Below are 26,056 nucleotides of genomic sequence, written 5' to 3' on the forward strand. Positions count from 1 at the left end.
TGTCTCCTCTCCAAATCGCACCTCACCACCTGTGCGCTTGACCCCATCCCATCCCACTTCCTCCCCAACCTTACCACCACACTTATCCCATCCCTAACCCACCTCTTCAAGCTATCGCTAACTTCTGGCACCTTCCCTTCTGCTTTCAAACATGCCACAATCATGCCTATCCTTAAAAAGCCAACCCTCGACCCAACAGCTACTGTATGTCCAGCTATCGCCCAATATCGCTGCTTCCATTCGCTTCCAAAATCCTAGAGCAGCACGTCCACGCTGAACTTCCTCCCACCTCTCATCTAACTTGCTATTTGACATCTGGTTTCCGCTCCCATCTCTCAACTGAGGCAGCCCTAACCAAAATCACTAATGACCTACTTACAGCCAAAGCTAATGGACAATATTCTGTACTCCTCCTTCTAGACCTGTCCTCTGCTTTTGACACAGTTGACCATTGCCTCCTACTACAGATACTCTCCTTCTTTGGCATCAAAGACCTCGCCCAATCCTGGATATCCTCATACCTTTCCAACCGCACATTCAGCGTCTCCCACTCCCACACTACCTCCTCATCCCACCCTCTCTCTGTTGGAGTCCCCCAAGGCTCTGTTCTAGGACCCCTACTCATCTCAATCTATACACTTGGCCTGGGACAACTCATAAAGTCCATGGATTCCAGTACCACCTTTATGCTGATGACACTCAGATCTACCTTTCTTGCGCAGACGTCACCTCTCTGCTGTCCAGAATCCCAGAGTGTCTATCAGCCATATCCTTCTCCTCTCGCTTCCTCAAACTCATTGTGGACAAATCTGAACTCATCATCTTTCCTCCATCTCATAGATCTTTCATACCTGACCTATCTATCGCAATTACCGACATTACGCTTTCCCCCACACCGGAAGTCGCTGCCTCGGAGTAACCCTTGACTCTGCCCTGTCCTTCAAACCGCACATCCAAGCTCTTTCCACCTTCTGTTGCCTCCAGCTCAAATATCTCCAGAACACGTCCGTTCCTCAACTTTCAATCTACTAAAATGCTTGTGCATGCTCTTATCTCCCACCTTGACTACTGCAACATCCTTTTCTGTGGCCTCCCTGCTAACACCCTTGCACCTCTCCAGTCCATTCTTAACTCTGCTGCCCGACTAATTCATCTCTCTCCTCGCTACTCCTCCGCTTCCCCCCTCTGCCAATCTCTTAATTGGCTCCCATTCCCTCAGCGCATCCAGTTCAAATTACTAATACTGACCTACAAAACCATCCATAACCTGTCTCCTCCATATATCTCGGAACTAATCTCCCGATATCATCCCTTACGTAATCTCCAGTCCTCCCAAGACCTCCTTCTCTCCTCCACACTTATCCGCTCCTCACCCAACCACCTTCAAGACTTCTCCAGAGTATCCCCCATCCTCTGGAATTCTTTGCCCCAACACATCCGACTATCAACCACATTCGGATCCTTCAGATGTAACCTGAAAACCCACCTCTTCAGGATAGCCTACAGCCAGCACTGACCCTGCTGCCTCCTCATCACTACCAAAGCTATCGCCTCACCAACACCGGAGCTCCTGCAACCTTCAACCTATTGTCTCCATCCCCACTATCCTGTAGAATGTAAGCCCGCAAGGGCAGGGTCGTCACGCCTCTGTTTCAGTCTGTAATTGTTAGAAATTTTTTCTCCAGAACAGTGGAGTTTCGATGGGAAGCTAAGTTCTCCCCGTCGGTAGCAAATTTAGTCATGGCGTGGTGGGATGAACAGTACATTTTCAGTTCAGATAATCCATTTTGTGAACATATTAAATGATATTATAGTTATTTAGATGACCTATTATTATACATTTTTATAGCACCATTTATTCCATGGTGCTTTACATGTGAACGGGGCAAATATAGACAAGTACAATAAACATGAGTAAAACAAGGCACACACAAGTACAGGAGGAGAGAGGACCCTGCCTGCGAGGGCTCACAGTCTATAGGGGATGGGTGAGGATACACTAGGAGAGGGTAAAGCTGGTCATGCGGCGGTTCAGTAGACTGGGGATCACTGCAGGTTGTAGGCTTGTCGTAAGAGGTGGGTCTTCAGGTTCCTTTTGAAGGTTTCCGTGGTAGACGAGAGCCTGATGTGTTGAGGTAGAGAGAAGGGAAGGCACGGGAGAAGTATTGGATGCGGTTGTGGGAGGAAGAGATGAGAGAGGAGTATAGAAGGAGATCATGAGACGATCGAAGGTTGCGTGTAGGTAGGTAAAGGGAGACCATGTCACAGATGTATGGAGGAGTCAGGTTGTGAATGGCTTTGTATGTCATTGTTAGTGTTTTGAACTGTAGCCTCTGGGCAATAGGAAGCCAGTGAAGGGCCTGGCAGAGAGGAGAAGCTGGGTAGTAATGGGGAGACAGGGGGATTAGTGGGGCAGCAGTATGGCAAGGGGATTCAGACTCATTAAGTTTGTTTCAATGCTATATCCATAATAACCCTTTCAATTAAAAATTTACTTACACATCTGATAAAAAATGCATTAATTTTGTGGATTTAAGTCTTTCAGGTATTCCCCTTGAAACTATTAGTAGCAGCACGTATCGTAAAAAGACTGCAGGGAACATCATACTTCATGCACATAGCTTTCACCCGCCACATACAATCCTATCAATTCCTGTGGGCGAGACGATCAGAGCAAAAAGAAACTGTAGTGATAATTTGACCTTTATTAACAAAAAAAAAAACATTAGAAAACGTCTCAAAAATAGGAAATATCCTGACTGGACCATTAACCGCTCTTTCGATATAGTTGATACTAAATCAAGGACAGAACTTATTGCAACGAACTTGACTCTAATAACCAGAACCAGACTAAAATTAATAATAAGTCTCTTTCACAACAACCGCTTTTAGTTCTTACTTATAGTACGTTTTTCAAGCCAATCTCTGACATAGTATATCGCAATTTGAATATTTTGAGAGATGATGATATTATGGATAGAATACTAAAGAAGGGTATCAGAATTGTATCCAGACATGCCCCAACCTTAGGCTATTCGTTGTCCCCCAGTTTCTATGATGCAACTAAAACAAAAACTCTTCTAACTGGTTATCCACCACGGGCTTCTTTAAATGCGGACAACATCTTTGCAAAACATGCTTACGTTTTAAAAAGACATCCACGTTTTCTTGTTCAAAGAATCAAAAGAATTTTAAAATAAAAAAATGTTTTGAATTGCAATTCAGATCATGTAGTATACATAATTGAATGTTCAGCTTGTCAACTTTTATATGTGAGATCCACATTTAGGAGATTAAAAGATAGAATCAGAGAACATCTCTATGATATCACCCAACCCACAATTCGTCATGTTTCCAATGCATCTAGGGTAATGACTTTATAAAATTTCATAATAGACAGATTGCACATCTCAATGTATTTGATTTGCAATAGAACAGGTTCACAGGAACGTGAGCGATAGAGAAAAAAAAGTTGCGAGATAGAGAGGCTTTTTGGATCTATTTATTGAATACCCGGGAACCTCTAGGATTAAATTTAAATAATGAAATTATGCTGCATTATTAATTATTTCTGATTTGTATTTTCACATTTTTTGTATTTCTGTATTTTTTGTAATTTTTGCACTTTCTACTTTGTATCACTTAAATTATTTCACATGCTCCCCACCTGTTTGGGGTGTTTTTATTCTCCGACAAGACTGCTCATTATGAAACTGAGGCCTAAAGGTACCGTCACACATAACGATATCGTTAACGATATCGTTGCTTTTTGTGACGTAGCAATGATATCGTTAAGGAAATCGTTATGTGTGACAGCGACCAACGATCAGGCCCCTGCTGGGAGATCATTGGTCGCTGAGGAAAATCCAGAACTTTACATGAACACCCAAGCCTTACACTATGGCTGGTCCGAATAACTATAGCAATTGTTACCATCCACCTCTCGTGTCTCCCCTTTTCCTCATAGTTTGTAAGCTTACGAGCAGGGCCCTCACTCCTCTTGGTATCTGTTTTGAACTGTATTTCTGGTATGCTGTAATGTCTATTGTATGTACAAGTCCCCTCTATAATTTGTAAAGCGCTGCGGAATATGTTGGCGCTATATAAATAAAAATTATTATTATTATTATTATTATTATTATAACTTTATTTCGTCACTGGATCTCCCGCTGACATCGCTGGATCGGCGTGTGTGACACCGATCCAGCGATGTCTTCACTGGTAACTAGGGTAAACATCGGGTTACTAAGCGAAGGGCCGCACTTAGTAACCCGATGTTTACCCTGGTTACCAGCGTAAACGTTAAAAAAACAAACACTACATACTTACCTTCAGTTGTCTGTCCCCGGCGCTGTGCTTCTCTGCACTCCTCCTTCATCCTGTGTCAGCGCCAGCCAGCCGGAAAGCACAGCGGTGACGTCACCGCTCTGCTTTCCGGCTGACCGGCGCTGACAGTGCAGAGGAAAGCAGAGCGCCGGAGGACAGACACGGAATGTAAGTATGTAGTGTTTGTTTTTTTAACGTTTACGCTGGTAACCAGGGTAAACATCGGGTTACTAAGCGCGGCCCTGCGCTTAGTAACCCGATGTTTACCCTGGTTACCGGGGACCTCGGGATTGTTGGTCGCTGGAGAGCTGTCTGTGTGACAGCTCTCCAGCGACCAAACAGCGACGCTGCAGCGATCGACTTCGTTGTCGGTATCGCTGCAGCGTCGCTAAGTGTGACGGTACCTTAAGAACACTGCATGTGTTTGAAACGCGTCCAGTTGCTCAAGGCATTTCTTCTTTCGGTATGTACCAGCTTGTCAAGCAGCTTCTTTTTAAAGTTGTCAAATAAAGACTTTTGATTTGAATTTCGGAGCTGGATACCTTCGTTTTCATACACACCCCAATCCATGCCCATTTACCATTTCTTTTGTCCAATACAATGTTAATGACAGACAGTATATATAATGCACACTGATGTCATCCAAATACTGTCAGTGAGTTTCACAGACCCATAGACTTGTATGGGTAACCTTGATACCTAGCTCAGATCCCATGGCCCACAAAAACATTGATGTGTGAATTTATCTAAGACTACAGCATAATGGGTATAACATGTTCTATATGTGAGAATCTTGGATAGAACAAGTACACGATACAGATTGTCCTTTGTCCTTTGATTTCCAACACTACACATAGTTGTCAAGGATGCATAAACCACTATTCACATAAATACTTGCCTCCAAGGAAGACAAATAGATTCAATGAGATATGTTTGAACATGGATGTATTTGCTGGTATATAATTTAGACTAGGCATCCATGTCTATGCTAACCCTGACAGAAATCAGAAGGGGACATATTGTCATCACAGTCTCTCATTAGTGCAGCCTCAGGCTTACAGTCCGTAAAAAATGGGGCACTTTTGTGACCATGTTCATAAAAAAATTTAAGGCGTCCGTGATTTTTTTGAAGCTGCAGAAGCTTATACAGATTATTTTGTTTGTAATTATCATTTTGCAGTTCACAGTGAATGCAGATAATGTCATCTTACAAGAATTATGGGGTGGAGACATGGATCAATTCTAATCATAATGATTTATTATGATTTTTCAATGTGAGCCTTAAAAAAATATTGTCTGTCTGTGATTTTTTAATAAGCTGTCCAGAAAAAAAATAAAAAGTCAAGTTAGCAACCCTACATGTAGTGAATATAGCTCAGTACAGATAAAATAAAATATAGATAAATATAGTTTTCACAAATCTAATATATCATACAATTATATTAGAATAGGCACTTAAAAACTTTTCTAAATGTCCTCTAGTATTTGTTCATTAATTGGTGCTTTTCAATTAATAAAGTTGTACTTCTTGCCTAAATAGTTAAAAGTGTAATGTTCCTTTTCTCTTATGCTGCCAAGCTGAGCTGCTCTTCCAATGATTGCTCCCAGTGGGAAAAACAAAATTATAATCTTGTAGTTATGATAATTTTAAAGGCTAACATGTCATGGTATAACAAAATATTTGAAGAAATGCAAATATATGCATAAACAGAGCATAACCAATGGACATTAAAAAAAAATAACTAACTGAGCTCAACGAGTGAATCCTTATTAGATTAGAGGTGTGAATGCTTTATTGTCCCAATATCCATGTAAGAACCCGAACAGTAAGGTTCGTGGTACATATTGAACACCTACTGTTCGGAAACGGACCCCGAACATGGACTTCTCCAAGAAATCTGTGTTACCGTTCAGGTTCGACATTCAGCTGCAACACTCAGCTGTCAAATCTATCATAGCTGGTTATCAAGAATAGAGGGCAGTCAGTTTTAGCATTTAGTGAAAATAGTAAAAAAGCAAAACAAATGACAATTGTGACATTGCACTTTTTTGCAGTTTCACCACACTTTGATTTTTTCCCATTTTCCAGTACACTATATGGAAAAACCAATGGTGTCGTTAAAAAGTACAACTCGTCCTGCAAAAAAGAAGCCCTAACATGGCCATATTGCTGGAAAAGTTAAAAAAAAAGTTATGGCTCAGGGAAAAAGGGGAGCAAAAACGAAAAAAAAAAACAAGGTGGTGAAGGGGTTAATATGATAACTTTCACATTGGAAGAAGAACATGTGAATGTTCCAGGAATCTTCTAGTCCTGCTCTGTGTTGGGGATCGGTATCCTGTCTGTGGTCTATACATGGGTGAAGATTTTGCAGCTCTTCCAATCGGAAAAGGAAACGTATTAAATTCAGTTTCATTCTCTACCTGTTATATTTTCACTCCTTAACTTTTAGGGGACTTCTATAAGGCTACTTTCACACTAGCGTCGTTTGGCCTCCGTTGCAATGCGTCGTTTTGGAGAAAAAACGCATCCTGCAAAGTTGCCCGCAGGATGTGTTTTTTCTCCATAGACTTTCATTAGTGACGCACTGCGACGGGCCCGTACCGACGCTAGTGTGAAAGTAGCCTAAGTCTATAAGGAGTTTGTATGTTCTCTCCGTGTTTGCATGTGTTTCCTCCGGGCACTCCGGTTTCCTCCCAAATTCCAAAGATATACTGATAGGGAATTTAGATTGTGAGCCCCATCAGGGACAGCAATGATAATGTGTGCAAACTGTAAAGCGCTGTGGAATATGTTAGCGCTATATATCTATATAAAAATAAAGATTATTATGAGTCACTGTTTTCTTACTCTTTTTTGTCACAATAACACTAACCTGTAGTTATAGCCGGTAGATATATTATTCTGCAGGTCAAGGCGTCGGAATGAATACTGTGGGCGACACTTTGAGGGATGTAAGTCCAAATTGCAGTTCCAGTTAATGATCACACCAATGATTCCTCCCTTTAAAAATAAACGAAAGCTGATGAGCACCAGTTAAAAAAAAAACACCAAAGGCACAACGCTTTTTAGAGAAAGGTTAAAATAGCTAATTTTTATTATGATAAATGTAAAACACCACAAGGGTCTTAAAACATGAAAAAAAAGCTAATTAATGGGGAGGGACAAGTACAGGAAAAGAAGGGGTGGATACGGCTATAAGTAAAAGTCATATAATAAATATAGAGGAATGTACAGTATAATTATATAAGATACAAGTACAGATGGCAATATAGGGATAACATGGCAATAATAAGTGTACATAAGAAATGAATAATAAAAGACCATCAGAGTGTAATATAAATGCTCAGTCTATGGAGAGAACCTGTGCACCATCAAGAATAAATGATGTAGCATTAATAATAATAGAGTGAGAGATGTATATTAAAAAAACTAGATGGTGGCCCAATTCTAACGCATCGGGTATTCAAGAATATGTATGTATGTATGTACGTCGCGCTGTGAGTGGGGGTTAAATTCTGCGCCAATATCGCTGATTGGTTGCGCCCGGCTGGCTGATCAGCGAAGCGTGGTTCAAATCTGGCGCCAATTCGTGGCCGGACTGCGCCTGTCGCTGATTGTCACGGCCGGCTGGGCACGACCAATGACCGAAGCGGTGTTTAAATCCTGCGCCAATATTGCTGATTGGTTGCGCCCGGCCGTGCGCGACCAATCAGCGAAGCGTGGTTTAAATACCGCGTCAATTCGCGGCTGGACTGTGTCTGTCGCTGATTGGTCGCAGGATGTCGGGGGTTCGGGGTGCAAGATATAGTACAGCCACGTAGTATATAACACAGTCACGTAGTATATAGCACAGCCACGTAGTATGTAGTATATAGCACAGCCGTGTAGTATATAGCACAGCCACATAGTATATAGCACAGCCACGTATTATATAGCACAGCCACGTAGTATATAGCAGCCATGTAGTATATAGCACAGCCCATAGTATATAGCACAGCCACGTAGTATATAACAGCCACGTAGTATATCGTACAGCCACGAAGTATATAGCACAGCCACGTAGTATATTGCATAGCCATGTAGTATATAACACAGCCCACGTACTATATAACACAGACAGCCACGTAGTATATAGCACAGCCACGTGGTATATAGCACAGCCACGTGGTATATAGCACAGCCATGTGGTATATAGCAGCCATGTAGTATATAGCAGCCACGTAGTATATAGCAGCCACATGGTATATAACACAGCCTACACAGTATCTAACACTGCCCACGTAGTATATATCAGTCATGCAGTATATAACATAGCCCACGTAGAATACAGCAGTGTGGGCACCATATTTCTGTTAAAAAAAAGAATTTAAATAAAAAATAGTTATATAAGTGCAGAGCCCCAGAGTCCTGGTTGCTGCAGTAATGTCGCTCTTCCACCAGGGGGAGGGATGTTACGTCTGATGGCACCGAAGGAGCCCACCCTGCCAGGTATCACAAGACCCACAGCACACTTCAGACTCCAGTCCACCAGGGGGAGCTAAGGGTTCTATCTACTAGGCCACTCCTCACAGTTGGGTAAAACTGGTGGGTTGGATGGGAAGAGAGAGAGAAGCTGGGAGCAGGAGGGAGAGAGAGGAAGCGAGACGGAGAGAGAAGGAAGCAGCTGCCTGGGCTCGGCCCAGGAGACACCTGTCACGCAGACAGAGGAGAGAGAAAGGACATTGGAGGCTCAGCAAGATAGAAGGACACGGAGCTGCGCCTGCACTACATTGCAGCAGTATCCCTAGAAAGGACACGAAGCGAAGTGTGTTCGTAGGGAGTGAGACACAAAGTCACGGCAAAGGAGTATAGAAAACCAGAAGGAGTTCTGTCCTGTGAGAGGCTGCCTCTTTCTGGAGCGCGGACCGGTAGCCGGAGCACCAAGGGAGTAATAGACTCTACGCTTTACTTCAGAGACCGGCAGGGCAGTCAATTCCAAGTTGGCTGTCCGACCTAAGAACCTAAGCAGACAAGGTGGCAACATGGAGGAGGGGCGACACTAGGGTCCCTATAAAATAGCCTCAGGCCACCAGCGTCATACGGGTTTGTTCTATCCATCTGGGGGACAGTGAGAAGAGAAACATCTACAGCAGTTGTGAGGACCTCACCGAGTTGCTCAGCAGGGGGGTACTACAATGCCCGAGCGCTGGTAGGAAGGCTACTGACTTCCACCTGGATAGGGGGACTCTGGAAGTGTCACCAGACCGGCTGGACTCTGCCGACCCTGTAACCTGGTACCCCGGAGTGTGGATGCTGAAGCCTCCAGTAAAGGTAAAGTGACTGCACCCACTGTGTTCTCGTTATTCACCTCGTCTCGCATTGCCCACCATCAACATCTACACTACTGGGAAGCCCTTGGGAAACACTTCACCTGTGGGAAGGTATTCCATCTAGCTGCCATAACATCACCCCAGTGGACCCCTAAGCAGCGTCGGTCACCCTGACCGAATACCACAGGTGGCGTCACGAACACTTGACAAACTTACATCACCTTTAATTGGGCGCCCCTTAGCAGGGCCACGGACCGGGTTGGGCCACCGTGACATCCCCAGACAGAAGGGACCGCCTGGCGGTCACCCTCACCCTCTGGCGTCCACCGATACGCGTGAGCAGCGAGGCTGCCGCCAGTTTCCGTTCCCAGTGATGCATTGCGAAATTACCCAGATGACTTAGCGGTCTCGCGGGACCGCTAAGTCATCTGGGTAATTTCGCAATGCATCTCTGGGAACGGAAGCTGGCGGCAGCCTCGCAGCTCGCGCGCATCAGTGGACAGCAGAGGGTGAGAATAGCGCATTTTTTTATTTTTTTATTATTTTTAACATTATATTTTTTTACTATTGATGCTGCATAGGCAGCATCAATAGTAAAAAGTTTGTCACACAGTGTTAATAGCAGCGTTAACAGACTGCGTTACACCGCGTTATGCTGCGGTGTAAGTAGTCGGTTTAATGGACTGCTAAAACGCTATGTGGGTGGCGGGCGCTGACTGGGGGGGGGAGTACGGAGGGGGTACAGATTGCAGGGGAGTAGGGAGCGGCCATTTCATGGCTGGACTGTGTCCGTTGCTGATTGGTCACGGCCGCTGGCCGCGACTAATCAGTGACTTGGGATTTCCGTGACAGACAGACAAACAGACGGAAGTGCCCCTTAGAGGATTATATGTATAGATGAGGATAGTGCACGGCCCACACTAAGAACGGAGAAGATACAAAATAAGCAACCAGTGCATCTGAACTTACTATCAAAACCAAGTGTACTCCTCGTAGTATTTACCAGTAGAGCCGAAAGCCAGGGACCCACCACACCGACGCGCGTTTCGCTGTTGAAAGCTTCGTCCAGGGGTGAGAGTTGTGCCCTTGGTGATATATATATATATATATGTATATATATATAATCTTGCTTTTTTGCTATGATGCATATGACTGAGGTCTTTTTGAGCACCAGTTACGGCATCAGTGTTGTCAGCCAGTAATGTCTTTCCTTGTAAACTTTATAACTCACAATATCTGTTTTTCTATAAGATCCTGCGTTTGCCTAATGAAATTGTCGTATCAGTGCACATGTCAGTAATATTTTCCAAAGTATATTGTAAGCGCAGAGTCCAGTCAGAGTGTGAAAAGTTTCTAATTTCTCAAGCACACTGTTTGCTCCCCCTTGTTGGATGTTTGTAGGTAATAGTCTCCACATGATATAATGAGCTCTCCCAGGTCAATGACCTTAATCAGGAATATATTTTCCACTATTCACATTTATCACCCATCTAAAGAATTGGTGATAAGTGTTAGATCCAACTATTTGCCCCCCCCCCCCCCCCCCCCCATCATCTATTCGTCTGTGCTCAGCCATAGAGGTGAGGAGTTGAGTAGAATAGAGGATGTTTAGGAGTTTAAACATTTCTCTATGCATACTTACCAACTCTCTGACATAAATCAGGAGATTTACATTCTGCCCTAGGAATGACAGGCACTATGCCTAAACGACTGCATTCTTCTACTTTAGGTGGACTTTACCTAATCATACCCATATATGCTCCAGTTCATGGGACAAAATCCGCAAAATAGAAACTGTTGGCAAGTATTTATATGCAAACCTGTGTAAGATTCTTTGCAATTGGGCTTAGGGTTAGGATTGGGGTTAGCGTTGGGCTATGGCTGTGGATAGGGTTGAGGTTTTTGCATTCAAAAAGTCAAATGGTGCTACTTCCCTTCTGAGCCCTGCCGTGCATCAAACCAGTAGATTTCTCCCACAAATAAGGTATCGGCACATTCAAATGTTGTGGTCCATTTTCTACTGTTATCCTTGTGAAAATGAAAAGTTTGGGTCAAAAGTAAATTTTTTGTGAAAAAAAATTGTATGTTCATTTTTTAATTTTTTCCTTCCACATTGCTTTGGTTCCTGTGAAGCACCTGAAGGGTTAATAAACATCCTAAATGTAGTTCTGAGAACGTTGAGGGGTGCAGTTTTTAGAATGGTGTCACATTGGGGTATTTTGTCATATAGACCCCTCAAAGTCATTTCAAATGTGATGCGGACCCTAAAAAAATGGTTTTGTAAATTTTGTTAGAAAAATTAGAAATTGCCGGTCAACTTTTAACCTTCTATCTTCCTAACAAAAAAAATAATGTTTCAAAAATTGTACTGATGTAAAGTAGACATGTGGGAAATCTTATTTATTAACTATTTTGTGTGACATATCTCTCTGATTTAAGGGCATAACTATTAAAAGTTTGAAATTTTCCAACTTTTTGCCAAATTTCCATTTTTTTCACAAATGAATGCAAGTCATAACTAAGAAATTTTACCATTATCATGAAGTACAATGTGTCACGAAAAAAAAATATTGGAATCAGTGGGATATGTTGAAGCGCTCCAGAGTTATAACCTCATAAAGTGACAATGATCGGAATTGTAAAATTTGGCTTGGTCATTAGTGTCAAAATTGGCTCAGTTAACCCCTTCATGACCCAGCCTATTTTGACCTTAATGACATGGCCGTTTTTTGCAATTCTGACCAGTGTCCTTTTATGAGGTAATAACTCAGGAACGCTTCAACGGATCCTAGCGGTTCTGAGATTGTTTTTTTGTGAAATATTGGGCTTCATGTTAGTGGTAAATTTAGGTCGATAATTTTTGTGAAAAAAATGTTAATTTGGCGAAAATTTTTAAAATTTTGCAGTTTTCTAAATTTGGATTTTTATTCTGTTAAACGAGAGAGTTATGTGACACAAAATAGTTAATAAATAACATTACCCACATGTCTACTTTACATCAGCACAATTTTGGAAACAACATTTTTTTTTGCTAGGAAGTTATAAGGGTTAAAAATTGACCAGCGATTTCTCATTTTTACAACGAAAACAATTTTTTTTAGGGACCACCTCACATTTGAAGTCAGTTTGAGGGGTCTATATGGCTGAAAATACCCAAAAGTGACACCATTCTAAAGCTGCACCCTTCAATGTGCTCAAAACCACATTCAAGAAGTTTATCAACCCTTCAGGTGCTTCACAGCAGCAGAAACAACATGGAAGGAAAAATGAATATTTAACTTTTTAGTCACAAAAATGATCTTTTAGCAACAATTTTTTTTATTTTCCCAAGGGTAAAAGGAGAAACTGGACCCCAAAAGTTATTGTACAATTTGTCCTGAGTGCGCCGATACCCCATATGTGGGGGAGAACCACTGTTTGGGCGCACGACAGGGCTCGGAAGGGAAGGGGCGTTATTTGACTTTTTCAATGAAAAATTGGCTCCAATCTTTAGCGGACACCATGTCGCGTTTGGAGAGCCCCTGTGTGCCTAAACCCCCACAAGTGACCCCATTGTGTGACGCCGATCCAGCGATGTGTTCACTTGTAACCAGGGTAAATATCGGGTTACTAAGCGCAGGGCCGCGCTTAGTAACCCGATATTTACCCTGGTTACTATTGTAAAAGTTAAAAAAAAAAACAGTAGATACTCACATTCCGATGTCTGTCACGTCCCCCGCCGTCAGCTTCCCTGCACTGACTGTCAGCGCCGGCCGTAAAGCAGAGCACAGCGGTGACGTCACCGCTGTGCTCTGCCTTACGGCCGGCGCTGACACAGTCAGTGCGGGAAGCTGACGGCGGGGGACGTGACAGACATCGGAATGTGAGTATGTACTGTTTTTTTAACTTTTCCAATGGTAACCAGGGTAAATATCGGGTTACTAAGCGCGGCCCTGCACTTAGTAACCCGATGTTTACCCTGGTTACCCGGGGACTTCGGCATCGTTGAAGACAGTTTCAACTATGCCGAAGTCGTTCCCCTGATCGTTGGTCGCTGGAGATTGCTGTCTGTGTGACAGCTCCCCAGCGACCACACAACGACTTACCAACGATCACGGCCAGGTCGTATCGCTGGTCGTGATAGTTGGTAAGTCATTTAGTGTAACGGTACCTTTAATAAAATGCTTTACTCAAAAATGTCAATTCAGATGCAAATTCCAACATTTAGCATCTGCAGTTCATCCTTCTAGACTAGGAGAACATTGTTCTTCTTAAAAAGCAATTCTACCTCCACATTAAAGGAGATGTCCAGCCTTAGGCTACAAGTCTGCATTCACTCTATGTGACTGCAGACTTGTGAATCCTCACACTGAGCGCACTTTGAGGATTCTCCGGAAGTCAGGTGACCGCTAATGTGCCATTTCCTACTTTCAAATTAGATGTGTCCAACCTCACTCAATACATTTACATTGAATGAATGCACATCAAGTCGGCAGGCAAATCATATACTTGTGGTCATGTGTCCGCTGCACTAGGTGCCGGCATTGGAGAATCCCTAAAGTGTGCAGTGAGTTTGACAAATCTCTGGAAACATGCTTTAAAGGGGTATTCCAATCTCCAAGATCCTATCCCAATATGCAGTAGGTGTAATAATATTAGCAAACTCCTCCAATTAGAAATGTAGTATAGTTTTTTTCTGATTCGTAATGTCTCTTTCCTCATGTGCAGTCATTGCAGGATCTTAGGTATCCATGGTTATGACCAATAGCTACTAGCTGTCACTATATCAGTGGTCTTAAACCATGGATACCTAAGGTCCTAGTCTCCCCTCCTTATAGTATCTTCAAATAAATCTAAATGTATTATGGGTTCTATATCCCTAGAAGTCCTCTCTATTATCTTGGGCTTATGTGAAAAATCATTCTCAATCAGCACCTACATTAATCCTACTATCTAACAATCCTTCTGTACAGTCTATAAGCTTCACTGACTGAGATTACCCAATATACCATTCTGCATTTACAAAAGGGAATTAGACTTTTTCAGTAAAAGAAGTAAAAGAAATAGATTAATTAAGACCTAATAAAGGGGTTACTGCTTTAAGCACAATATTCATTGGGTTTCTTTACGTAAAATTCTGTTATCATGATTTCCACCCTTTGGGGATGCTCTAATTCCTTGAAATTTTACCATTCAGTCATCTCCTCCATGAGCCAACCACATTTCTCAATGAGGGTACCCGCTTTCCTCCGAATGTCCCCAATGTGTTCGATTGGAACTCCCACCTATTGCCCACTGTGACCCATAAACTATGACCAGCTGAATTTCCTGAAGACCACTGTATTCTGTCTTTTTTATTTTTTTATTTCTTTGCCACTAGTTTTCTTGCTGAAATATAAGCTGACCTTATATGCAATTTCAGTGAAGTTAATACCAGCCTCTTTTACGATAAAATCTATGGTGAAAATTGGGCATGATGGTGATCGGATAGGGTGGTAATTACAGTTCTTCAAAGCATTTTCCCCTTCAATGTTACCCCTAGGAGACACAAAATAAACAGAAGATCAGAGTTTCTATACTCACGGCACAGGTAAAGCATATTTTGCTGCAAACTTTAAACAAAATCAGTATAGTTAACATTTATTCTTCATATACATGCCAAGTTTATTATTTATTATTATTACACATAACTACCCGTATATAAACCAGTTAGCAGTGATAAAACTTTTAGTTTGTGGGTCCCCATGCAAAATCTCTAACAGGGCCCCAAATGATGAAAGGTCTTTGATTACAATAGTCTTCTCATATCGGCCAAAGGGACCTTTTGCGCCCCCTAAGCTCCAGTGCCCAAGTTAGACTCAAATCCCTGTACTTACTGTAGTTACCTCGTTACCAGATAAGATATTGATATCGACATAAATGGATAAAAGAATAAACACAAGCTCTCCCTGATGATATGTTGCCCTAAAAATCTCAAAGTTGTATTGTAAATAATTTTCATATGGCATTTCTGATCTTACTAATCCTATGCATTTTGGGTAAAAATCACAATTTTGTTTCAAGATTTGGCTCATAAGACAGGACCACTTTTCTGCCAACACAATTGGCATACATAAGGATCTTTAATAAAACAGGCGGTTTCGAAAAACAAATTATTGCTTATAGAACTCTGTCTGTATGAAAATAATTAATTAATACTTACCCTGCAAGTACATTCTTGTACTTGGTCACAGATGGTCTGACCTATCCTAGACACACTAGAAATATCCGGAAAGGCCAATCACTGACTGGACAATTTCTGTTCTCCGAAACACTCTTTAATGGCCAACTGGCATTATTCATTACAGAGACCTTTAGACAGACTGATGAATAATTATCTGAACAACTAAAGATTAACAGATCGATTCTTATGATGTCGGTCCCATGGTCTTGGTTAGACGTCTCTGGCTGTGAACAGGAACTGCTCGCAGGTGACATCTCGCCAGCAGCTAATCATAAGCCGATCCTGGAAACCAGGAAGGTAAGGAAACTCACGCACCTCCTATCCATGGTCAGAGACTACTGACCTGAAACATGGACCTGATTCGTGAGAAGTAATGTGCTTATCTCTACAACCAGTATGTAGTCTTCTAGAAGTCAATGAATCCCTACAATTTAATCAATTAAAGAGGACCTTTTTCATTATTTTATTTTCTTAATTTGTAACTTCTAGATTAATTTAAATTTTTTTTCTGTACCCCCTCCATTACTAAGTTATACCCCGTGGTAATAATAGTGCAAGATGTTGCTTCAATTCACTGAGTGTATACCACAGAACTTTTCTATAGGCATGGCCATGCTTTGATTGGCCAGCATGAGGGTACAAAAACCAAATGCTAAAAGAGAAGCGCTATGGTATGCGCCCAATTGGTTCAAAGGAAAATTTGCACCATTATTTCCGAGGGTCATAACTTTGGAATGGAAGGGGAACAGAACAAAAATAAGTAGTGTTCCAGAATCAATGGAAAGGCTCCAATTTGAGGAGATTCTCAGCTTAAATAAAAACAATCTAGTGAAAAGTCCCTCAAACAGAATTTGTCTAAAATAAGGATTCTAGCAAATACCCAAAAGTATCTTTATCAATACCACCTCATTTTTTAATATACCAGCTTTCTTTTGTGGTAATATGTTATTGTAAGAAGTTATTTGTTTATGTTCTGCTGATATTATCTATACTCTATCTTAGGTGATTTAACACTAAGGCTGTGTGCACACGTTGCGGATTTTTCACGTTTTTTCATTATAAAAACGTATTAAAAAATGCATATATATGAATCCTATCATTTAGAATGCATTCTGCAATTTTTGTGCACATGTTGCGCTTTTTTCTGCGAAAAAAATGCATCGCGGTAAAAAAGGCAGCATGTTCATTAATTTTGAGGATTTTTTGCGGATTTCCCACTATATTATTGCATTGTGAAATCTCCGGAAAAAAACACAAAAAATCTGCAAAAAAACCGCGAGAAACACGTGAAAAAAACGCATGCGGATTTCTTGCAGAAAATGTCCGGTTTTGCTTAGGAAATTTGTGCACATAGCCTAAGAAAGCACTCGCTCCACTGTCTGAGGCTTAGCAACAAATTGTTTTAAGCATACATTAAGAGCAGTGGAATCACCCCACTGAGCAATCTAAGGCTCTGAACTTCATTTATACAAGCATTTTGGACAAGGTTCTTGCACAGCAGGAGGTGAGCTACTCAACTATCGATTAAATAATCTTACTTGGAGAATCCAAACTGAGGAAAATGGATGTTGTTCTTGATGAGGATGGTGAAGCTTGGGATAAAGTCATGCAATGACTCACTAGAAACAAAGAGACAATAGAAAGAAATGAACAGAAAAAAAGACAGAGTAGATTATATTATGGTGGTGGGTAGTGGGAAGAGGAGATAAAAGCCAGAGGAGAAATGACTAGTAAAGACCCTCTGAGAATATTGTATGCTTCCAGGATATTAGTAATATTTCTGAGCTCTCCTCAGGGAAATTAAGTATTTCATTTCCTAGCACCGAACAATTTACCTCAAGACTTGTCTTCTGAATTACAATGGGGGAAATGTATAAGGTATAGAGCAAAGATTAAGAAAAATGGTAGAGTTTTCCATACCAAGCAAGTAAACCTGTAAGCTTTAAGTTGTAGATTGTGGCTCTAATAAAAACTCTATGATCTACCATTCAACACTTGAGACATACAGACAGGCATGAAGCCCTCAAAATCTCCATTCTTTAATAGTGGTGTTCTGGTGATCCTCAGCTATCCTTTAGTAGCTGCCATCTAAAGATGAAGTCTAAAGGGGCAATACAGCATAACTGAGCAGTGCTGCCATGACACACTTGGGTGCTGGCATAGGAAAATAAGCTGCTGCTACTGACGACCAAAAATGTTTGTAGTCATGGATGAAAGAGGGTAAGAAAAGCTGAAGCTATGTTGCCAGTTTGGTGAAATCTCAACCAAATTAGGCTGCTCTTCTTGCATGTTGGGTTGATTTAAGGTTCTTAGATAATGTTGATTGCACTGTACTTGATATTTAGTAGACATACTGTATAGCCATCAACCTGTGGCCAATCTCTGCTTTGCTAATAATGCATCCTCCTGCTCCTGCTCCTGCTGAAGGACAACAGTGGAGTGCAAGAAGTTTGTTATACGTGAGGAATATCTTGAACTATTTACAAAGACACTTTGGTTGTATTTAAGGTTTCATGTAGGTGGCATTTTTCTTGGGGCAAAGTAACTGGAACACAATTTTTTTTTTTTCACTTTTTCTTTAAAGTTGTATTAAACTTTTTTTAAGCCACCCTAGGACACTTGAACCTGTGAACCCAGCCACCCAGTAATAGCAGAGGACTTACAACTCTATAACACAGTTGGGACACACGGTTCTCCGTTTGACTTCTATCACATATATATGGTGGATATCAGGAACAGTTAAAAAAATTATTACAAAAATCCTATAATTTAATGAATGTTACCAACCTAGTCACAGTTTCATCTTCTAATGGACACCATGCAAGGACCTCACAAGTTTTAAGTGATCCGCGAGTAGCATTGACACATCGCCCAGTCTGCAATCCTGAGAAAGAGAAAGTGTTATTAATTCAATTTAAGCAGTGCTGACAGATTCTTTAGCTTTCTGAAATTAGAGAAATGGCAGACAATTAAACCCTTAATGACCGAGCCAATTTTGACCTTAATGGCCAGGCCAAATTTTGCAATTCTGACCACTGTCACTTTATGAGGTTATAACTCTGGAACACTTCAATTTTTCCCACTGATCCTGAGAATGTTTTTTAATTACATATTGAACTTCATGATAGTGGTAACATTTCTTCAATATGACTGTTTGTAAAAAAAAAAATGAAAATTTAGCAAAAATGTAAAAATATTTTCAATTTTCAAACTTTTAATTTTTATGCCTTTAAATCAGATAGTTATGAAACACAAAATCGTTAATAAAAAAAAAATTCCCATATGTCTACTTGACATCAGCAACTTTTTGGTTAGGAAATTAGAAGGGTTAAAAGTTGACCAGGGATTTCTCATTTTTCCAACAATATTTCTGCATCTCAATTGAAGTAACTTTGAGGGGCCTATATGACAGAAAGTACCTAGAAGTGACACCATTCTAAAAACTTAACCCCTCAAAGTGATCAAAACCTAATTCAAGAAGTTTATTAATCCTTCAGGTGCTTCATGTGAAATGAAGCCATGTGGAAGGAAAAAAAATGAACATTTAATTTTTTTCACAAAAAATTAGTTTTAGACTCAAGCTTTTTTTATTTTCACAGGGGTGACAGGAGAAAATGGCTCTCCAAATTTGTTGTGCAATTTCTCCTGAGTACGCTGAAACCTTATTTGTGTGGGAGATCTACTATTTGGGTCACATGGCAGAACTTGGAATGGAAGGAGTGCCATTTGACTTTTTGAATGTAACATTTGATGGAATAATTAGCTGACACCATGTTGCGTTTGAAGAGCCCCTGATGTGCCTAAACAGTGTAAACACTCCACAAGTGACCCCATTTTGGAAACCAAACCCCTGAAGGATTTTATCCAGGAGTATAGTGAACATTGGGACCCCACAGGTACAACACAGTATCTGATAACAATAGGTTGTCATATTGAGTATGTTGTCATTAGTGTTGAGCGCAAGTGTTCGGTACTGCAGTTTCAGATATGAACCGCATCCCTGCCCCACATGTTTAAACACCCAAAAAAATATGGGACTCCACAATACTTTGTGCATACTGTAATAGTGAGCACTTGCGCTCAACACTAGCCATCATATCATCATTTTTTTTAACTTTTTTTAATAAAACAACCCAACTCCAACCCTAACAATAACCCAACCCCAACCCCAACTGGGAAGAATGGAAAAAAATATTTAATAATTTTTATCTAACTAAGGGAGTGACAAAGCGGAATAACGCCGGCCGGGGGAATGATTAGGCGGGTCCGGGGATGGTGGAGGGGTCTCAGGGGTCATCATTTATCTCTGCTCTGACACATATATAATGTCAGAAGAGAAAGAAATCATTGTACCAGCGGGTAAACTTTTTTTGTGATCGGGGACCGGAAAATCCGGCCCTAATCATGTTATCCGTGGTCTTAGCTACTCCCTGGTAGATTTTCTGACTGTGGGGAGCGCTATAGTTTTATTCCCGATCGCCGTTTTAAATGGCGATGAGTGAATAACTATCCTTAGCAGCTGCAGTTTGCATATTGGCGGTCGTTAAGGGGTTAAACTGACAAGAAATCAAAACAAATCAATAAACAATAAAACAAAAAGAGAGACATCCTTGCCCTTAAGCGCTTACACTCCAAATGGAAAGAGATCCTGGAGATCACCGCCCAGTGTGATGGCATGGGAAAACAATTAAAGCTGCATGAACCCATTTCCCAGCCAGTATTTGGGGAACCAGAGATATAAAATGCAGAGATGGGGCAAAGGTATCTAGCTGAAGACAGCATGAAGAGAAAATATTTCTGCCCATGTAAGGTTATGTAATTGCTATAGATTCTCATTAGGCCGTTACGTCCTTGGATGCTACCAAAGCATTTGACAACGTAGAATGCAGTTACCTATGGGCTGTTAGGAAAAACATGGGTTTTGGTCCTTACCACATTGCTTTTACCCAGCTGTTATACCACTCCCCAGATGCTAAAATGCGAGTGAATGGCAAACTCTCTGAATCTTTTAAATTACAGATGGGCACTAGAAAAGGGTGTCCATTGTCACCCTTTCTCTTTGCCTTTGCCATTAAACCCTTGGTTAATAGATTTTACAGTGTTTACATGTTGAGAAATAGTGGAGTGAGTAAGTCTCTATGCAGATGATATGCTGCTTCTTATAGATAGCGTAATATTCTCAATCAATAATGTCAGTCATAACAGACTTCGGAAGGTTGTCAGATTTATCAATTAATTGGAATAAATCTGGCCTGATGCCTGTAGATTCTATGCCCCATGCTCCAATAGTAGAACAATCTCAGTTACAATTTGTAGACAAGTTTAAATACTTGGGAATAACTGTCAGTACCAAGCCTAAAGAATATGGAACATTTAATGTAGACTCTTTGTTAGATAAATTTAGAACTTAGGTCAATGCATGGTCCAAACTCCCGCTATCAGTTATAGGTAGAGGAAATCTTATCAAGATGATCCTTAGGCCACAATTTTTATATATGCTACACAACACTCCTTGTTGGATTCCTCCCCCATATTTCGTAAAGTACAAACCATGTTCAGGGAATTAATATGGCATAAACAGCACGTGCGAATAAAACTACAAACTCTACAACGTAATGAGGAGAAGGATAGACTGCTATTTCAGATACATGGCTGTATTTTATTGCATCCCAATTACAACACCTACATGGATGGTGAAGTAGAGATGAAATGGGCAAGTCGGGTGCTCTTCTTTTACAGAATATGAAATGGACCTCTCCTCGGTTTTTCCAGAGTCTGGCATTTCTCCCGGAGGGAATCCTTTTACTCTCACATTGACATTAATGTATAAAGTGTGGGACAGAGGAAATAAACTTATGGGTATTAAGGGATTTACCAAATACACACCTGATTAGGAGCAAAAATGCATCTGGTTGATAGAACAATTATTTACAAACTCTGTCCTTAAAAGTTTTCAACAGCTCCAAGAGGAACTCAATACATTTTTTTTACAAATCTGACATACTGTACTCTTATCTCAATCAGGTCTGATGGATCTTCGCATACAATAAAATCCCCTAATAGATACTATTGCTTCTACAGGTCATACAAAGGGTCTAATGTCTACAACATATAAGTGCCTAATGTCATCCCAATTGGATAATCACCCCCTGGCAGTTAAAGATAAATGGGAGGCAGATGTAGGCCTTATATCGATAGAGCAATGGAGAGAGATTCTGGAAACTGTTTCCAAATTATCTCCCTGTGAGGTCCGATGGCACTCTCAACTGTATTTAATTTACAGAGTATACAAAACTCCAAGCTTTTTACACAAAATAGAATATCATCATGATGAAAAATGCCTTAGCTGTGGGATTGATGAAGCACATTTTATGCATATTGTAGTGCAGTGGGGTTGGTTCAGTGTGACAGACAGTGACCACAGGAAAAATTCACAGCAAGCGTGTTTTTAATGTCCACACTCACACAGTGTATAGCATATGGTATCCTCCGGATTGCAGCCGGGAAACAAAACAGTCCGTGGGAGTCTGGATGCCGAGGGCAACAGCACCACCGTATCACGCTGCGAGTTGCCAAGAGTTTGCTCTGCTAGCTATGTGTTAACTTACACAGGCTGGGCTTCTGCAGAGCCATCTTGCTCCGCAAGTTGCACATTCCAAACTGACACACCCAAACCCTTCCTGCAGGGTTTTTTCTAAACTGGAATCTGTGGCCATGGGCCACTTGTAAGATTCGGCCTGGAGGAATTGGACCAGCCCCACTACCTTCCTGCAGTCAGGCATCATGCTGTGACCACAAGGCACTACAGCAGGTCTTCTACGCTTCTGAGCGCATCCTGGGGGACACATAGCGACCCTCACAAATAACACCGGTCGCTGACTCACAATATGCTGTGGGAATATAGACAGAAAGGCCCATTTTGGACTGTGGTCTACTCCGTCATGGAAAGGGTGTATGGAGTGAAATTGTTAACAGATCCTCGTATATGTATATTGGGATTATTTGAAGAGTGGATCTTGACTTGCCCCTATTTATAGGCATCTCTTAAATCTTATTTCAAGCATGTAAACTTCTTGCATTTCATTGGCTAGACATAGAACCTCTATCTATTGGCGAACTACAACAAAAGATAAATAATATAATCTGGTTGGAAAGAGGAGTCTATCATAAACAGAACGCGATTTGCAAATTTGAAAAGATATGGAGAACTTGGTTGGATACTCCAGGGCTGCCCACAAATCTTCTAATTACAGATAGAATATTTACGAGGCTGTCCCTTAATAGTCTTCTTTTTACTACAAATTTGTTACTCTGTTATTCTAGAATTGCTCTGAAAATGAAAGTGGTCTTTTCTGGAATGTTGGGATTTGGGTTTAGGGTGGGTTAGGGAATTGAAGTTAAAATAATTTGCTTATCTTTTATACTATGGAATTATTATGTTATTTATGTTATTTGAAATATGGAAAATTTGTATTTGGAGTTTTTCAAGAAAAATTATTTGATTTCAAGAAATTGCTATAGAATCTGTTTATACCACAAATGGCTCCTTAAAGGGAACCTGTCACCCCCAAAATCGAAGGTGAGGTAAGCTCACCAGCATCAGGGGCTTATCTACAGCATTCTGGAATGCTGTAGATAAGCCCCCGATGTATCCTGAAAGTTGAGAAAAAGAGTTTAGATTATACTCACCAAGGGGCGGTCCCGGTCCGTTTCTGGTCCGATGAGCGTCGCGGTCAGGGGCCTCCCATCTTCTTACGATGACGTCCTCTTCTTCTAGTTACGCTGCGGCTCCGGCGCAGGTGTACTTTGTCTGCCCTGTTGAGGGCAGAGCAAAGTACTGCAGTGCGCAGGCGCCGGGCCTCTTGGGTGAGTATAATCTAACCTCTTTTTCTCATCTTTCAGGATACATCGGGGGCTTATCTACAGCATTACAGAATGCTGTAGATAAGCCCCTGATGCTGGTGGGCTTAGCTCACCTTCGATTTTGGGGGTGACAGGTTCTCTTTTTTTTTTTTTTTTTATTAAATTCGTTTATTTATTAAACATAGAATAAAATTACAGTATACATATTTGTCCTTGTCGTTAATCTGCATGGTCACATTACAGGGTTTCGAAGGACAGAACATACATATGCCAATCATTTCACATATAGAAAACGTATGTATTAAATTATGGAACAGTCAGAACATAGGGTTCTTGAACTACAACCAAACTAAACCTCCAAAACTACTAAGCCGCCACTTAACCAAAGTTGAATACTTTATTTATTTTTGTTCCTTTCCCATTGCGCAATATTTACAGATCAAAGGACCAGGTAAACCACCTTTCTCCCAATTAGTCAGGTCACAGAGTGAGATGAGAGGCATTCCATCTCTCCCAAATTTTGCTGAACTTATACGGGCAGCCCCTATTTTGATAAAGAGTGCGCTCATAGGGGACGACTGCATTCACCAGTTCAATCCAGGACCTAACGGAGGGGGGTGAATTCCCCATCCATCGCATAGCTAGCAATTTCCTTGCCAAGAAAAGTGTTTCTCGTAGAAAAATCCCCGTATAGTGGTCCCAGGCCTCCTCATCCCACACTCCAAACAGGCAAATTAAGGGTTCAAGAGGAATCGGAATTGACAGTATTGAAGTTAGTAATGACGTCACCTCCCTCCAGTAGTGAGAGACTATGGGGCACTGCCATATCATGTGTATAAAATCAGCGTCAGGTGAGTGGCAACGCAAACATTCCGACGTCGAGTATCGACCCATCCGACAGAGTCTCAACGGAGTCAAATATGACTGGTGGATTATATATAATTGGGTCATCTTATTATTGGCTGATGGGGAGACTCTGAGGGGGGATTCCAAAATATCCTCCCATTCCTCACTTTGCATATCAGGAAAAAGCCCCTCCCATTTGCCTCTCACCGAATCCACAACAGAGTTCGTTCCCACTGATAGCAGATATGTGTATAGGGACGAGATAAGACCCTGAGGGCCCTGAGACTTAAGAATACCTATCAGAGGTAAAGATGAGATGTTACGGTTCATCCCCTCATTCCTGACAAATGACTGAACGGCAGATCTGAGTTGCAGGTATCGAAAAAATTGAGATCTTGGAAGGTCATATTTATTTTGTAATTGTTCAAAGGACATAAAAACCCCCTGATCATATAAATCTCCCATCAAAAGAACCCCATAGGAAACCCAAAATTTTGTAGATGGATGATTCACTAACGTCGGGAAATAACTGTTATCCCACAAAGGCATCTCGGCTACAATGTCCCCAAATCCAGTAACCCTTTTAATTTTCTTCCAAGTGGATCTCGCCAATCGAATCATGGGCAGCAAACTAGGAGCACTTATTTTCCCCGATTCCAAAAGACCCAGCGGACATTCAGCACCAACAGAACTAACTAAGTGATTTTCAGAATTAGGGAGATAGTTATGAGGCATCCATTTACATAATGCTTTAGCCTGTCCCGCCAAATAATATAAAAAAAAATCCGGCAGTGCCGCTCCACCCTGACAGGTTCTCTTTAAAGTGAGTTTATAAGGAATGCTGAAAACTTGGAATGTTAGGAATAGGTGCAATGGTCCAGGGCAGTGAGTACCACAGAAAATTGCATGTGCAGACAGAAGTAGGATGATGCAATGGTGAATGGAGGTGTATGATGGATGGTGCAGCCACATGGAGATTTGTAGATTAGTAGGATTTATTTCTGCAATAAACAGGTATGTATAAGTAGTGTAATGAGAAACAGAAAGCAAAGACATTATTAAAGTCATTCATACTGGATTAATTGGTTATCCAGGACTAACAGACAAGTAGTTTCTAACTACTTCTGTTGATGTCAGGTCGAGAGAGCAGTGGCTTCTCTTTCGCTCTGCTCTGTTGATGGGGCGTGACTGCTAATGCAGTTAGGCAGCGTTGAGTTGGCTGGCAATCAGCATTACAATGACAGTCACGTCCCATTGACAGAGCAGCCTAGAAGAAGAACTGCTCTGTTGACATAGAACAGCTGAATCACTGGCAGGAGGGGTTAGTGACTGATTTGAACGGGTGCCATGTGGATCAGGCAGTTACCTATGTTAGAAACTACCTGCCTGTTCGTTTTTATGCCCATAGAAAAAAAAACTCAAACAGGCTTGGACAACCCCTTTAAGTATGACAGCCAGTATTGTTAAACTCCAGAAATACAGAGTTACAGTAGTCAAAATATAATTAGA

General features: G+C 41.3%; 1 protein-coding gene across 1 annotated transcript in view; it reads right to left on the reverse strand.

The window, feature by feature from the left end:
* Nucleotides 1-26,056, reverse strand: part of P2RX2 (purinergic receptor P2X 2) — a 111,544-nt gene that overhangs the window by 42,280 nt on the left and 43,208 nt on the right. Inside the window, exons 5-8 of the mRNA XM_069745434.1 lie at nt 18,626-18,722; nt 17,377-17,457; nt 15,021-15,153; nt 7,200-7,327 (exon numbers count right to left, since the gene is read on the reverse strand). Coding sequence (XP_069601535.1) covers nt 7,200-7,327; nt 15,021-15,153; nt 17,377-17,457; nt 18,626-18,722 — 439 coding nt within the window. The remainder of the gene's footprint in view (nt 1-7,199; nt 7,328-15,020; nt 15,154-17,376; nt 17,458-18,625; nt 18,723-26,056) is intronic.

Source organism: Ranitomeya imitator, chromosome 1, assembly GCF_032444005.1.
Source record: "Ranitomeya imitator isolate aRanImi1 chromosome 1, aRanImi1.pri, whole genome shotgun sequence".
In the NCBI taxonomy this organism is placed as follows: domain Eukaryota; kingdom Metazoa; phylum Chordata; class Amphibia; order Anura; family Dendrobatidae; genus Ranitomeya; species Ranitomeya imitator.